This window comes from Falco biarmicus, chromosome 2 (assembly GCF_023638135.1).
Source record: "Falco biarmicus isolate bFalBia1 chromosome 2, bFalBia1.pri, whole genome shotgun sequence".
Classification (NCBI taxonomy): Eukaryota; Metazoa; Chordata; class Aves; order Falconiformes; family Falconidae; genus Falco; species Falco biarmicus.
Genome location: NC_079289.1, coordinates 4,405,734 through 4,419,605, shown reverse-complemented (window position 1 = coordinate 4,419,605; position 13,872 = coordinate 4,405,734). Strand labels below are relative to the sequence as shown.

At 47.8% G+C, this 13,872-nt stretch overlaps 2 protein-coding genes across 9 annotated transcripts in view; one reads left to right on the top strand and one right to left on the bottom strand.

Moving 5' to 3' along the window:
- The window catches only part of GDPD4 (glycerophosphodiester phosphodiesterase domain containing 4), a 37,715-nt gene extending 29,934 nt beyond the window's left edge, over window positions 1-7,781 (top strand). For 3 of the 4 annotated variants that reach the window (XM_056328332.1, XM_056328330.1, XM_056328329.1), the window contains 6 exons: window positions 13-237; window positions 1,047-1,204; window positions 2,815-2,962; window positions 4,072-4,154; window positions 5,749-5,831; window positions 6,678-7,781. In XM_056328332.1, the coding sequence (XP_056184307.1) occupies window positions 13-237; window positions 1,047-1,204; window positions 2,815-2,962; window positions 4,072-4,154; window positions 5,749-5,831; window positions 6,678-6,709 (729 nt within the window). In that variant the 3' untranslated portion in view covers window positions 6,710-7,781. The remainder of the gene's footprint in view (window positions 1-12; window positions 238-1,046; window positions 1,205-2,814; window positions 2,963-4,071; window positions 4,155-5,748; window positions 5,832-6,677) is intronic. The other variant, XM_056328331.1, reaches the window with a different exon arrangement.
- Window positions 7,782-8,990: 1,209 nt separating this feature from the next.
- MYO7A (myosin VIIA) overlaps window positions 8,991-13,872 on the bottom strand; it is a 108,150-nt gene continuing 103,268 nt past the window's right edge. For all 5 annotated transcript variants that reach the window (XM_056328325.1, XM_056328324.1, XM_056328327.1 and 2 more), the window contains 3 exons: window positions 13,424-13,507; window positions 12,059-12,178; window positions 8,991-11,332 (listed from right to left, as the gene is read on the bottom strand). In XM_056328325.1, coding sequence (XP_056184300.1) covers window positions 11,243-11,332; window positions 12,059-12,178; window positions 13,424-13,507 — 294 coding nt within the window. In that variant the 3' untranslated portion in view covers window positions 8,991-11,242. The remainder of the gene's footprint in view (window positions 11,333-12,058; window positions 12,179-13,423; window positions 13,508-13,872) is intronic.

The following is a 13,872-nucleotide window of genomic DNA, read 5'->3' as shown; positions in this document are numbered from 1 at the left end:
GTTTATTTCCAGGACAAACCATTTTCATGCATGAGCTCACTGTCAAGGGCAGATCAAAACCAGGCAATGAATCAGTCAATTTACAAGCTAAGTAATTTCTTGCGCCTCGCAGACAGTCAGAATAAACTTGTGATATTTGATCTCTACCGTCCTCCAGAGAAACATCCTTACAGGAATTCATGGATCAACAGAACCCTGGAAGTCATCCTCAATGAGTCAGGGATTAGACCCCATCTGGTAGGGTGGCCTCACTCCTCCACATCTCTTTTTCTTGCTCTCTGAATTGGGACTTTGGGGTCATACGCTGCATGATTTCCCCTGCAAAAGGTCCATCGCTTTGCATTTCATTTGTTTTAAGAGGCATCGTTTAGAGGATATCCCTACTATTGGTTCCTCAGCAGGTACAAAATAGCGTAGCCCTACAGCAGCACAGGGAAATAAGCCAGTGTATATACCAACTGATGCCATTGTCCCCAAACAGCATCCTTTCATCGTAATAAATGGAAGCCTACTCCCTGTCACCCATGCTCATTTTATATATTGCATAGAAACTCCTGGCTTAAATTAAAACACAGTGATCTGGGAGCCTTCATTGCCTTCCTCCTTCCCCTGGCAATGGATTAATGCTAAACTCTTGAGGATCAGGTTATGCACCCATCAATATCTGGGCAGTTACTCTGGTCTGTGCTGAAGATCTCTTTTCCCATGCTGGGAGAGTGGGAGAACAGAATATTTTCTGTTGACTTTCCCATAAACCAAAGCTGTCTTTTCATTCATGTCAAACATTGCATCTTTTGTTGGGCTGTGTGAAATATAGTCGCTGATTTCAAGTTGATAAGCTAGGAGCCGTGAATACTTATTTCTTGATGAAAGTGACTTGCAAGTTTTAACCCTGCATCCAAATGTTCTTTGATCATGGAGAGAAACATGTCATTTGACAGGCTGGGTTAATCCCCTCAAGATATTATCTTTACAGGGTTTGTGTGAAGGGCAGGGCGTATTAGTACGTCTGTTGTGAATTCACTGGGTGGTCTTGTTGCCCACAGGTCCTATGGCTGCAGAATGACATGAGGTCCTTTGTTCAATCTGTCGCTCCTGGCTTTCAGCAGACAGTGGGCAGTAAGGCCCCGGTTGAAGACCTATTGATGGACAATATTGTCAAACTCAATCTGGCCTACACAGAAATGTCCAGTGAAGATATCCGGTAGGTTGCAGTTTCAGCCCCAAATACCGTCAGTAGACTGCATCTGGGCTGTGTTTGCCTCATGCATGTGGCAATGTCTCCCTCCAGTGACTAGCTCCAGGATCTATAGCATTTTGAAAAGAGCTTCTTTAGATCAAGTGACCATCCCTGTTGTGTTTTGGGAGTGAAGGACTGTAGCTCACTCCTACTGTTGACATTGTGTGTGATCAAGAGGTGGCATATGTAATTACACCCCCCCTGCGCCCAAGTCCCTATTTACTTGACCAGGATCTGAGGATCTCCTGGGTAGAATAACACAACTGTCTCCTGATTTCATGTCCTTTCATTCATGCCACCTTCAGTCCATCAACTCTGAATCACGGAGAATGGACAACTGTTTAACCTCCCGTAGCTCTTCCACCACGTCAGTGTGCGTGCATAATGCTGCAGTGAGAGACCATCACCCTCTTGTAGCTGGTGTTTTGGAGACTTCATTTCTTGTGTCTGTTACTACCAGTACTCTGTTGCTTCTGACACACTGACAATATCATCTCTTCAATGGAAAGCTCCACGTTCTTTCATGAATTTCCAAAATGGCTGTCTTATATGAAGAGAAGAAAAAAAAAAGAAAAAAAAAAAAAAAAAAGAAAAAACAATCTGCTCAGCTCTCCTTTTTAAAACAGTTTTATTTCCCCAGTGCACAAAAATATTTAAATCCAATTTTAAAAAAAAGAAGAAAAGAAAATGTTTAATCATTTGGATAAGAGTAGTGTTAGTGTTTTCTCAATGACAATTTTCACAGGATGTAAAATACTAGGTAGATCCATTTGGGTAAACCCTGGATAGATCCTAGGTAGATTTACAAATGGTGATATTAATGATATATATTGCTTTATCGTTATACAGAGTATGATCTTACTTCATATTGTTCCAATAGCCTGTAAGAACTTGAAAAATGATGAGTTGATGCAGCAAGCATGACAAACATTAGTAGCCAGCTTCGAGGTGGTTTCCAACACCCAACTAAGAGATTACAGAATCACAGAATTGTTTAGGTTGGAAAAGACCTTTCAGATCATCAAGTCCAACCCTTAACCCAGCACTGCCAAGTCCACCACTAAAACATATCCCTAAGCACCAAGTCTACACGTTTTTTCAATTATCTCCAGCGATGGTGACTCTACCGCTTCCCTGGGCAGCCTGTTCCAATGCTTGACCCACTTTTTGGGGAAGAAATGTTTCCCAATCTCCAATCTAAACCTCCCCTGGAGCAACTTGAGGCCATTTCCTCTTGTCCTGTTGCTTGTTACTTGGGAGGAGAGACTGACCCACTACTGACCTCGCTACAACCTCCTTTACAAACACATCATTACACTGATTCATATGGCAGAAGGGTAAGAAAATGTTGACCTTTTGGACATTTTATCTGCATTTACTTCTAGCAGATCAGCTATTCTGTATTGACCAGTTGTGAATGGTTAAGTATAGGCTGGTTGGCTTTCCTTTCTCCTCTTACCTAGGTCCTAAAGCAAGCCTTTCCTACAGAACATTGCTGTCTCTCCTTGATTCAGCCCAAAGGAAGTACTAGCCTCCTTGCTTAACGAAGGCTATTGCCTTTTGGTCTTTTAAAGGAAATATGCTGAGGCAAACATCACCACCAACCTCTATGTGGTCAACGAGCCATGGCTTTTCTCCCTGGCGTGGTGTTCTGGGGCACACTCTGTGACCACCAATGCTGTCCACATGCTGAAGAATCTCAGCCAGCCACTCTTCCTCATGGTAAGTGAAAATCGTTCCTGTCCCAGGGGTAGGAAGTAGAGTTGGGATGTTCATGGTTACTTTTGGAGACCATGGGTCGGTTCATGGATAAAGGACACTTTGCATGAAAAGGACTTGAGTTGAAACCTGGCTTCTCTGGAACCTCTGGGCCACTACAGATAGCACCAAAACCTTCTTTTTTCTCCTGGCTCAGGTAGAAGCAACCTACTTGTTAGGATTTGCAACCTAGGCCTTGAGATGACTGAAAAAAAAGTCATATTGGGACTTGTGAAGGGAGAAAGGAACGGCCTTTGAGGGCACAAGCTGATGCATGAGGATTTCCACTTCTAAAATTTTTAAGCATCTTATTGATGTCAGAAGGTCCTCATTTCCCAGGGCTTCCCACTGCCCTTCTCAAACTTGGTCTTGTTGCACAAGCCTGAGGGCAACAACCATAGAAATAACCCTTCCTTGCTGGGAGGAATTTTTTCACATAATTTGTGTATTCCCTGTTCTGCCTTGGACAACCTACAGGTCTAAGAAGCACCTGAGGCACTGGTCCCACCAGAGTTCCTGCAAGCCTAAAGGGGTTACTATGTAGAATCACTGGCTTCAGATGCTTGAAGTAGGTTTTATGATGCTCCCATTCAGACAACTGCAGTGTTTCAGTCCATTTTGAGGATGAGTGGAGACTATGCCATCTAAGGGTGAATCTTCAGATGCTCTTAGACTTAAAGTAGGAGCCATCCCAGACCCTCTGTGGTGTTCACTAAAGGACAGTTTTGCCAGAGAAAATGAGATGCCACCACTTAATATTAATGATGGAGGGAATGAGAGACCTACAGGGCCTGACTGTACAAACAAGAGGTCCCTGTTATATTCACCATGAAGTGGTACAGTCTTCTTGATCACACAACAGACCTGTTTTTATGAAGGATGATGATTTGACACCAGCAGCTACTGGTGAGTGGCCACTTTGAAATGCCACCAAATGCTTTAAACACCTGAGGGATGTTACAGCACATGCAAACCAGGCAGCTGAATGGCTATATTTGAGCAGCAAGAAAGAGCAACTCTTTTGCATATCTTGGGGTCCTTGGTGGTGGACACATCCTCTTGTTCTCTTCCAGACTCCGCAGCAGTACAACATCATGTGGATCCTGACAGATCTGACCTCTGTGCTCCTCATCTCACTTATCTTTGCTCTGCACTGGTAACTACCAAGTTGTTAATGGCCATCCTAACCTCATGTTTTATGCCAGGTGAAGGGAAGGAGGGATGCTTTCAGGTGGTGTAAAGGATTAAAACTGCTCTTGAGAACATTGTTTTGCTTCGGGAACCGGAGGAAAACCCTCAAAGTCTCCAAAAACATCTCTGCTTCTCCTGCTTGCTCTCATTTTCTCTTTCCATTTTGGCAGCTCAGGCATCACCTGCCCTCAGAAATTCAGTGGAGACCTGCTGGATTTACAGTAGCAACATAAGCCAGTTATCAAAGCTGGGCTAAGAAAGGAACTGATTTTTTTAATTATTACTATTTAGACACTGTTGCATTGGACTGACGTAGAGGGAAAGCTCTCAATGTTAATATTTGAACAACTTGTGTCTCTGTCTGTATACACCAGAGCACCTGAGGAAATCCATCCTCCCAGATGAAAATGTTCGAGTGTGTCGCAGATGCCATATTTTGTTTCCTTTCATGCTGTCACAGACATTGCCACTGTTTAATAAGTGGGAAATGTGGGAAATTCATGGGACAGGCTCACTCCAGCAGGTCAGGTGGCTGCTGGATGCTCTGCTCTGTCAGGGTGGAAAGAGGAACTTGCCTCTGCTCTTATCTCAGTGGTTCTCAAGGAAAGCAGGAGGTGCTGGGCTCAGCTCTTCAGCTGGCCAGATGTGGATGGGTGGAAGGACCAGCCCAGCCAGCCCAGGGGTGTCTTCTGCAGCGGTGCTGCAAGTGACAGCAAGGGGAAAGTTTGGGAAGCTGCTGGGTGAGCAATCTGCATTGCTTGTAACCATGACTTGTGCTTGTAACCATGACTTGCTTTGGCATAGGAAAGGGTGGCAGCTCTAACTTTGCTCTGGGATTGTGGAGAAATGAATTAGTGGCAGTATAGCCAGGTGACGAAGTAGCAGATGTGCAAGCATGTTTGCTGAGTATCCAGGCTTTTCTCTTCCCAAGGCAAAGCGGCTCCTTCCCTTCCTTCCCCTCTCACCCTGCCCTGCTCTCCTCGGGTCCTGCTTTGGCAGCTTTCGCTTTGCTTTCAAGGCTGCAGATTGCAGGATGATTTGCAATCACCCCCGCAATACATCACAACCACCATCAGACCTTCCCATGCCTGTGTGCTCCAGGCTTGTGTTCGTGTTGCGTGCGCATTTCCCAGGACCCTTCAGATACTCCTGATCCAGCCAAATAACCCCCTCTTCTGCCGAGAGTGATGGGCCAGCAGCGGTGCCCGAGTGCCCTGTGTGGTCTTGTTTGAATGCACCAAAATCACAATTTTAAAATCCTTGGCTGCTTAGGAACCAGCAGCTGCAAACATTTCTGAGGCTTTTGAACTCTTAAATATTTCTTAGAAAGCAGGGCTTAGAGATGATGTTTGCTTTCAAAGTGCTGTTGCACACGAGGCGTAGATGCTTAGAGATCAGCCATGCACTGGATTCCCTTCTCGGTAAGGACCTGAGCAAATCCCAAAATAAAATGCCATTCCTGCCCTGAAAAAGTAGAAAAAAAGGTGTCCAGGGCACTAGGGATCTGAGAGGGGAACCACAGCAAGCAGTGACCTGACCCAGTGCTTTGCCGCTTGCAGGTGGCGAGAGCGGAGTTTCTCCTGCTGTGCTCCTGATGGTGGCCCGATGCTGGAAAGCGGCACCTACAACAAGTTCAGGACAGGTGAGCAGGGCAAGGAGAGCTGGGAGCTGCATCCTGCTCAGAGCTGTGTCCTCAGAGACACTGGGCTCCTGATGGATGGGTTGGTGACGGGTACCCATGCTGTGGTGAAAGCTGGCTGTGTCTTGGGTTGTCTCAATGTCAGGTGAAAATGACAGTGATTTTTTTCCCCTCTGTTCACCACTGGTGAGGCCAGGTCTAGGCATTGGGTCCAGTTCAGGCTCCCCAGTATCAGCAGGTACAAAATGGGAGCGAGCTCAGTGGGACCACTAAGCTGGAGGACATGGCATTTGAGATCTGGGTTTGCACAGTGGAAGCGAATGTCAAGGGGCATCATCACTGTCTGCAACGATCTAATGGCAGGGTGTAAGGAAGATGGAGCCAGATGTTTCTTGGATGTGCAATGACAACAATATAAGCTGCAACCTTGGAAATTTTTACTAGATGTAAAGAGAAAAAATGAGGATGGTCAGATACTGGAATACGGGCCCAGACAGGTGGGGAATATCCACCCTCAAAGATGTTCAAAGCCCTAAACAGACCAATCTAATTGGCCCTGCTTCAAGCAGAGGTTGGGGCAGAGACTTCCAGATGTCCCCTCCCATATGCGTTACTCTGTGATGCTGTGAAAAGGGAGCCCAGAGGCTCTGAGCACTTGGGTCTGCAAGGCAGGATGGGATGGGCTGAGGACCCTCCCATGCACCAGGTTTCTGCACCCATGGAGCTATCATCCAGATAAATTGACTCAACCTGGTCTGCACACATTTTCAGCCAGGTTCTGTTTGCTCATCGCAGCTGGCAGAACAACTGCAGAAGTTGCAGCAGCTCACTATGTGTCCCCTTTTCTAGAGCTCAGCGACATGCCTGCCATCATGGCCTGACATAGGCAAGGAGGGGACCTGCCATCTCAATGAGGACTGGAGAGCAGACCCTCCCCTGCTGCCCCTTCCTGCAATGCAAACACCAGCCGGCCAAAGGGGCTAGCTGGGGTGTGTGTGTGTGGTGGTGTCGGGGCTCAGATCCACCTGGTGAAGAGGAGCCATTTTGCTTCATGACCCTGCTGGAGATGAGCACTGAGGTTCCTCTCCTACAGTTTTTCTTGCAATCCCATGGCTGGCAGGGATCCCTGGAGTGTAGGGGAGCACAGATGGGGTTGCAGCCATGAAGAAGCTGCACACCATGGTAAGATGCAACAGCCACATGGGAGCCACCATTTACCTCTGAGACCACCGGCATCCCACAGGGCAATCATCCTGCAATCCCTGTGAGCGAGCCGTCTGTTTCCACAGCTGTGTTTTACACACGCTGCAAACATCTGAACATTCTCCAGTTGCCCTCATTTTCAACTGCCCATGTTTCTACTGTTAACCAGCCTTTTTCTGTACATGCTCCCTTCTCACAAGTGTCCTCCATCCCCAAGAGCACGCTCGCCCCACCACGATGGTCAGCTGCTACCGGCTGGGTCATTAGGGTCCGTACCTTTCTATAACACAGGCAGTGGTGGGTTAGGTTTTCCTTTCCCCCACTCTTGCCCTGCCATAGTCCCTAACAAGACAGTCTCTTCACTGTGGCTGTAAGCGAGGGCATATCTTCCCATGGATGATGAAGGACTTTTTGGTACCTTGGCTATGTAGATACTGGGACTATGACCAGGAGCACACCACTTTTCTTCAGAAGGACTGAGCTGCATGTGATTTGGTCCCCCCAGGGGTCCTGTTTGCTTTTCCCTTGGGCAAGTCTGTATACTTGTGCTGCATCCTGGGATTTGTTCTGATTTTCATTTCTCCCACAGTGGCTGCTGGCACACAGCGGGGAAGGGGGTCTATGCCCTGATCTGCAGGGGAGATGTGAGCATCTCCTAGGTTTAAGCCATAAATTTCTACTTGAACAGATAAGAAGACCACATTTTTTGTAAATTGGAAGTGCTGTTTTAAATACATTTTAGCTCTCCTATCCTGTTTTGTTCTTATTTCAGCAAGCTGGGAAAGGGGAAGAAAACTGTAGTCTTTACCTGAATCATGCTATAGACATTTTCTCATACATGAGCACCATGTAGCTCAGTGTTTTTGTTAAATAAAGCTATCACAGGGAAACATTAAGTTTCAGGTAAGTGTGCTGAGAAGCACTCAAACCTTTCCAAGTTGCAGTTTTGGAGTATTTCGGAGGCTAGAAATGCAAAAAGGCAGCATCCTCCTTCGGAAAAGGGCTCAAGGGCTGGTGGATTGGTATAGAGCAGCTCCAGATTTATGAAGCATGGGGAAAGGGTGCTACCGATGGTGTTAAACCACCTCCTCGTGCCCCACAGCCATAGCTCATTCTTATCTTTTTGTGGGTACCACCCATGTGGAGGTATGTGAGCAGCAAAAATCGGAGGTGGGTGGTGTGTGGGTTGAGTGGTGGTGTGCACCATGGGGTCCTCAGCCTGTTCCCTGGTGTCCAGTTGAGAGATTTGGCTGTGGTCCCCCAGCCACTGCTTTTAGTATGTATTAGGAAAAGCCACCTGAACGTGCCTTTGTCCATGTATCTGGCTGCTGTTTGGCCATTATACAGTGGTATCTCCCCATACTCACCTTCCTCATCCTCAGCAGCCTTGTTCAGGCAGAGCCTGGCCAATTAGACCTGTGGTCTCTTGTGATGTCTTACACCCTGTCACATCTCAGCTCCTATTTTTGTTGCTTCACAGCTTAGCAGGGTCTGGCCATGCCGTTCACCACGTGCCTAGTAGTCTGACTCCTTCACACAAACATTTCACCCAGTACTTCCTACATCCAGTGATTCAGCTCAAAACTGGACTTTGTGGAAGAACCAGCCCTTGTCTGAGAGGACAAGCAATGGACACTCCATGTTTTTTTTACCCCCCCTCCCAAAAAAAGGATTTCACTTAATTTCCAGTCTGAGAACACTGATGATTTCATAGAATCATAGAATAGTTTGGGTTGGAAGAGACCTTAAAGATCATCTAGTTCCAACTCTCCCTGCAATGGGCAGGGACACCTTCCACCAGACCACGCTGTTTAATTTGCTCCCCACTGCTGGATTCTCTCATTAGGAGTCCCACTCTGCAAGGAGAAATCTTGTCCCCAGTGAGGACCTGGGAGCCCTGAGCCCAACCTTCCTGTGGAGACACCACCACAACCGCGCAGCACAGAACAGCCTCCCACAAGCCACTTGATGCTTTTTAATAGGGTATTTTGCTTGGACATATGTTTTTCATGTTACATCACTTGCTGTGAATACAAAGAGGCCAGCAGACGCTAATACATAAGACACAAAGGCACACGCACACAAAGTCCCAGCACCCCTCAAAATAGGGTGTCAGCATGGGAGGCTGACAGAGCTGTGAGGGATGAGGGTGGTGGCAGGGGAAAGCTGGCCCAGGACAGCACTGGAAAACATTGCTGAGTGTGCTGTGGGAGGCAGGGATGGCTGGAGACTCACAAAAAGCAGTGGTGGTGGGGATGGAGGTGATGGGCATGTCTATGGACAGCTGGAATCCCTGGAACAGCTGGATCATGGCAGCTGGGGAGGGGAGAGAAGCATCAGAGATGGATGGTGAGAAGGCAGCTTGGCTCCCAATGTAGCCTTGGCTGGTGTAACCATGCTCCCATCACCAGAGTGCCTTGGGTAGGGGGATGGTGGAGGAAGGAGATCTCCTAGCAGCCCTGTCTGGCTGGTGGATGACTCCGTGCAGCATCTCATTCACTTTGGTGGAGCAATCGAGGTCCAAAGTCACTGCTGCCTCCCGGTCCGATGTCGCGATCCTTGAGGTCCAGTGGGCAGTCCTGCCAACTCTGCCTGGTGTTGGAGGACTGAGCCCAGATGAGCTTAACAGAACAACACACAACACCCTACAATATGGACTTTTATGAAAGCAACCAAGCTCAGCCCAGTGTGCGGGACCAAAAGAGGTGTCCCACATTTAATGAGATCCATTCAGTGTCAGCGATGCCAGCATCAGATCTTGGTGGACAATTATCACCCCTCCTGGTGCTCCACACCCAGGCACATGCTCCTTTGAAGCCTGGATTTTGGAAAGGCACCCAAGGCTCCTCCCCCTGCATCTCCCCCAAACACAATATGGCTTCAGCCTCCTCTCTGCTGGCAAGTCCTATCTCCACTCCAAAGCAGGCTGTTCTGCACCACGTTGTGCATGGGACAACCAGCCAGCAGATCAGTACAACCAGCCAATGATGGAGAAAAGCCTACTGAAATTAAGGGTCTGCCCTTGCTGTGAGTGGTTCAGGTCCAGCTGGGACTCATGAAGAGCCATTTTAGACAGCAACACACACAAAAGCACGATAAAATCATTAGCTGTTTGCAAACCAGATGGACAAGTCCATGTTTAAATTATAGCTCAACACAGGCTTGACCTCAGTCTTCCAAGCATGGGGACTTCAAAACTCCAACATCTGTATTGAAGCTTGCAGTAAAGATCCTCCCAGGGTTAATTTGTCTGGGCACAGGGGGAAAAAGGAGATAATTCTTCTTACAAGCGTCACTTCCAGCTGAGCCTGTAAATTGAGAAAGATGTGTCCTACTCATCCTCTGGCAATCATGGCTCTGGGGGAATCCCTGGGTGAGGGACTGTCCTGTAGGTTGCCCTCAGCCCTGAGTCAGCATCCAGATACCGGCACGAAATGCAGGATATATTTTTTTTCCTTTTTAATATTTTAAAAAATAAATAGAAGAAGAAACAAAACTTTCAAATTTGTTCTTTAAATATTTCCAGCATTGCACAGACAGCATTTAGTACTCTAGCCTGTTCGGTCAGTAGTTTGTTTATTCTGATTCCTAGTTAAAATGTTCTCCTCCCAGACTGCTTTTTCTTTCTGTCCTTCTTAAGAACACAACATATTCTTTTGTAATGTCAAGAAACAAGCCCTGCGGTGTTCATTTACAGCTTGGGTCAGGGCTCTGCTAATCCCCTTCAAATCTGAAATGCCCATAGCCTCACCAAAAAGCTGTTAGCATCCTGACAGCTCTCTCTTACTTAAGAAAAACAAACCAAACCAAACCAAACCAAGCCACACACACACACACACACACACACACACACAAATCCTCTTCCAAGAGCCTTTGCGATGCCAGCCATTGGGATCAGGCAAACCTCCTGCTGGAGTGTCTTTGCTCAGTCACTGTCTGAGAGCAGTGGTGTCCCCTGGAAATCTTTGAGGTGTAAGATGGAGTTGGGTTGCAGGGTGAGGAAGGAGAACGGGAGGTCAGAGATAGTCATCTTCGCTGGAAGGGGAGGTGGGATTTGAGCCCTCAAGGTCAGAGTCCAGCGAACTCCCTGATGGTGTTCGGCTCATCTTCCACATCTGGGAGGCAAAGGTTCTTCCCCAGCTGCATGGGTATCCAACAGGCTTCAGCTGGTGAATTAGCCCCATGGCCACCTGCCAGTGGCTTCTTGCAGTTCACTTGCTACCCTTTGCACTCCTCTGTTTGCTCATGGCTGTTAGCATCTGGCTGATGTACGAGGTCAAAAGATCATCCATCTTGTAACCCTGAAGAGGGGAGAGAAGATGTTACTTGCCTTTAGAGCACAATATTCAGTCTCTGGCTCATGGCTCTTGAACACACTGGCTGCCAGTTTTTTACTTTCTAGTTTTCAGGTACATTTTGACCTTTTCCACCGTTCTCCTTGGATGAGACACCACAACCACAAGGAACACAGTCTAAACATTATTTGCAGTGTTGAGAAGGAGGAACTCACTGTCCCAGGATGCTGTTGAGGCTAAGGACTTAGGGAGTTTTGGATGGGACCTGAGTTTTCAAATGGCCAACAAAATGCTCAGTGCCTCAGATAAATAACAATTAATCCAGTAGGAATTTTTATCCTTCACGTTTTGGCTTTAAGCTAGTCTAGGAGGAGACTTGTTGCTGTGACTGTTACTAGGGACAAGCTGGGCAAAGGATGTTGGTAAATCTGCTCAAGAGTACCCCGAGACATCAGCTTTAATGTGCTTTTTGGTCCAGTGGCAGGGAGCTCCCCATGCTCCTGAGCTGGCAACATCCCAAGAACCTCAGGCTTGCAAGTTGTATGGTGGACCAACATTTAGCAGAGCCATGGGAAGTCCAGAAGAAAAAAAAACAACACATTGGGGGCTCTTCTAAGAGACCACTTTCAGGCCAGAGAATCCCTGAGACACGAGCTGCTGGAAGCATGCAATTTTGCCTGCCAAAGTCAGGATTTGGTCTCACTGTGCCCTGTAATCTTTAACAGTCCTTACCAGGGAGGTCTCACAGAGAAGCTTGCTTCCTCTCACCAGGTTACCAATGGTTATATGGAAGTACGTGTTGCCACTGCTCCAGTTGGAGATCTTGGTGAAGGGGTGAGTGATGAGAATATCCTGGTGAGAAACACAAGACTGACACTCAACATGTGAGAGCCTCAACTTTAATGATGGGCTGTGGAGACCTTTGCTGCAGCCTTTAATAGTAAGACCAGTTGTTCTCGGGGTACCCAGCCCCCTGAGCTGGGAGACAGAGACAGGGACAGAGTGAAGCCCCCGTAATCCATGGAGAAATGGCCAGTGACCTGCTACACCACTGAGACATGCACAAGTCCAGGGGGCTGGGTGGGATCCACCCGAGGGCACTGAGGGAGCTGCTGGCAGTGCTCACCGAGCCGCTCTCCATCATTTATCAGCAGTCCTGGAGGACTGGGCAGGTCCCACTTGACGTGACGTCAGCCAGTGTGATGTCCATCTACAGGCAGGGCTGGAAGGAGGGTCCGGGGAGCTACAGGCCTGTCAGCCTGACCTCGGTGCCGGGGAAGGTGATGGAGCAGATCATCCTGAGCGCCATCACAGGGCACATGCAGGACACCTGGGGGATCAGGGCCAGCCAGCGTGCGGTTATGAAAGGCAGATCCTGCTTGATGAACCTGATCTGCTTCTAGGACAAGGTGACCCACCCAGTGGATGCAGGAAAGGCTGTGGATGGTGCCTACCTGGACCTTAGTAAAGCCCTTGACACCGTTTCCCAGAGCATCTCCTGGAGGAACTGGTGCTCAGGGCTGGGACGGGTGTGCTCTGCACTGGGTAACAAGCTGGCTGGGTGGCCGGGCCCAGAGCGTGGTGGGGAATGGAGTTAAATCCAGTTGGCTCTGGCTGAGAGCCCAGATCATGTCCTTGCTTACTTCCCATGAAAGCACAACAAGAATGTCTACTGTGATGAGACTATACCATGATCTCATGGAAACAGCAGTGAGATGCAAGGCTCTGGATCCTCCAGTCCTTGTGGAGGACTGCCGTACTAGAATGACTATGTTCAGGTGGAAGTAACTAGTAGGAGCTCATTTACTCTAGATCCTGCCCTAATGTTTGTAAAAGGATTAAGGAAGGAGTGTGTGTATCCTCCAGTTACAGGACCTTAACAGTTGATGTTCCCAATCCATCTTCTGTTCAAAAAGGCTGGGCTGGCTCTGTGCAACAGTAAATTTCTGCCTCCAGAAACTTTTCTGGCTATCCAGCCTTTCTAAGTGGGCTTATTGAGAACTCCTGAAGTTCTGAACAACACGCTTTTTGGGATGAGCTTTGTGAGGGGTTGCAGAATGGGCTCAGGAGCATCTGATGAAGACCTGTTTTGCTTACCTTGGTTTTTGGATCAATGAGGCTGACTCCATGTTTGTTGATGGCAATTAGAAGGATTTCTGGATAATTTGGCTCTGTAGTTTGCTGTCGGAAATATGATGAACTAGTTAGGGGACATGTCATGCAAAATCCTTCCTATTTCCTCTCTCACTGCCTTCTCCTGCCAGCATTTAGTGGCCCACTAACTGCTATCCAGTTTATCCTTTAAGGATAAACATAGAGCTCATTAAGATATCAGCAACAGTCAGGGCTGTCTAGTTAAGTATAGATCTTCTAAATGCACGATAACCAGTGGGTGAGTTGCTCACAGTGTTAAGTCCCTTGCTCCCTTTGGTGGCCTCCCAAAAGTGAAACTATCTTGCCACTGGCAAGGAAAAGCTGGGACAGGCTGGCAAACCCCAGATGTCTTCTCTCCCCTTCCAGTATGTTTGGTGTTCTGCTTATCCTCG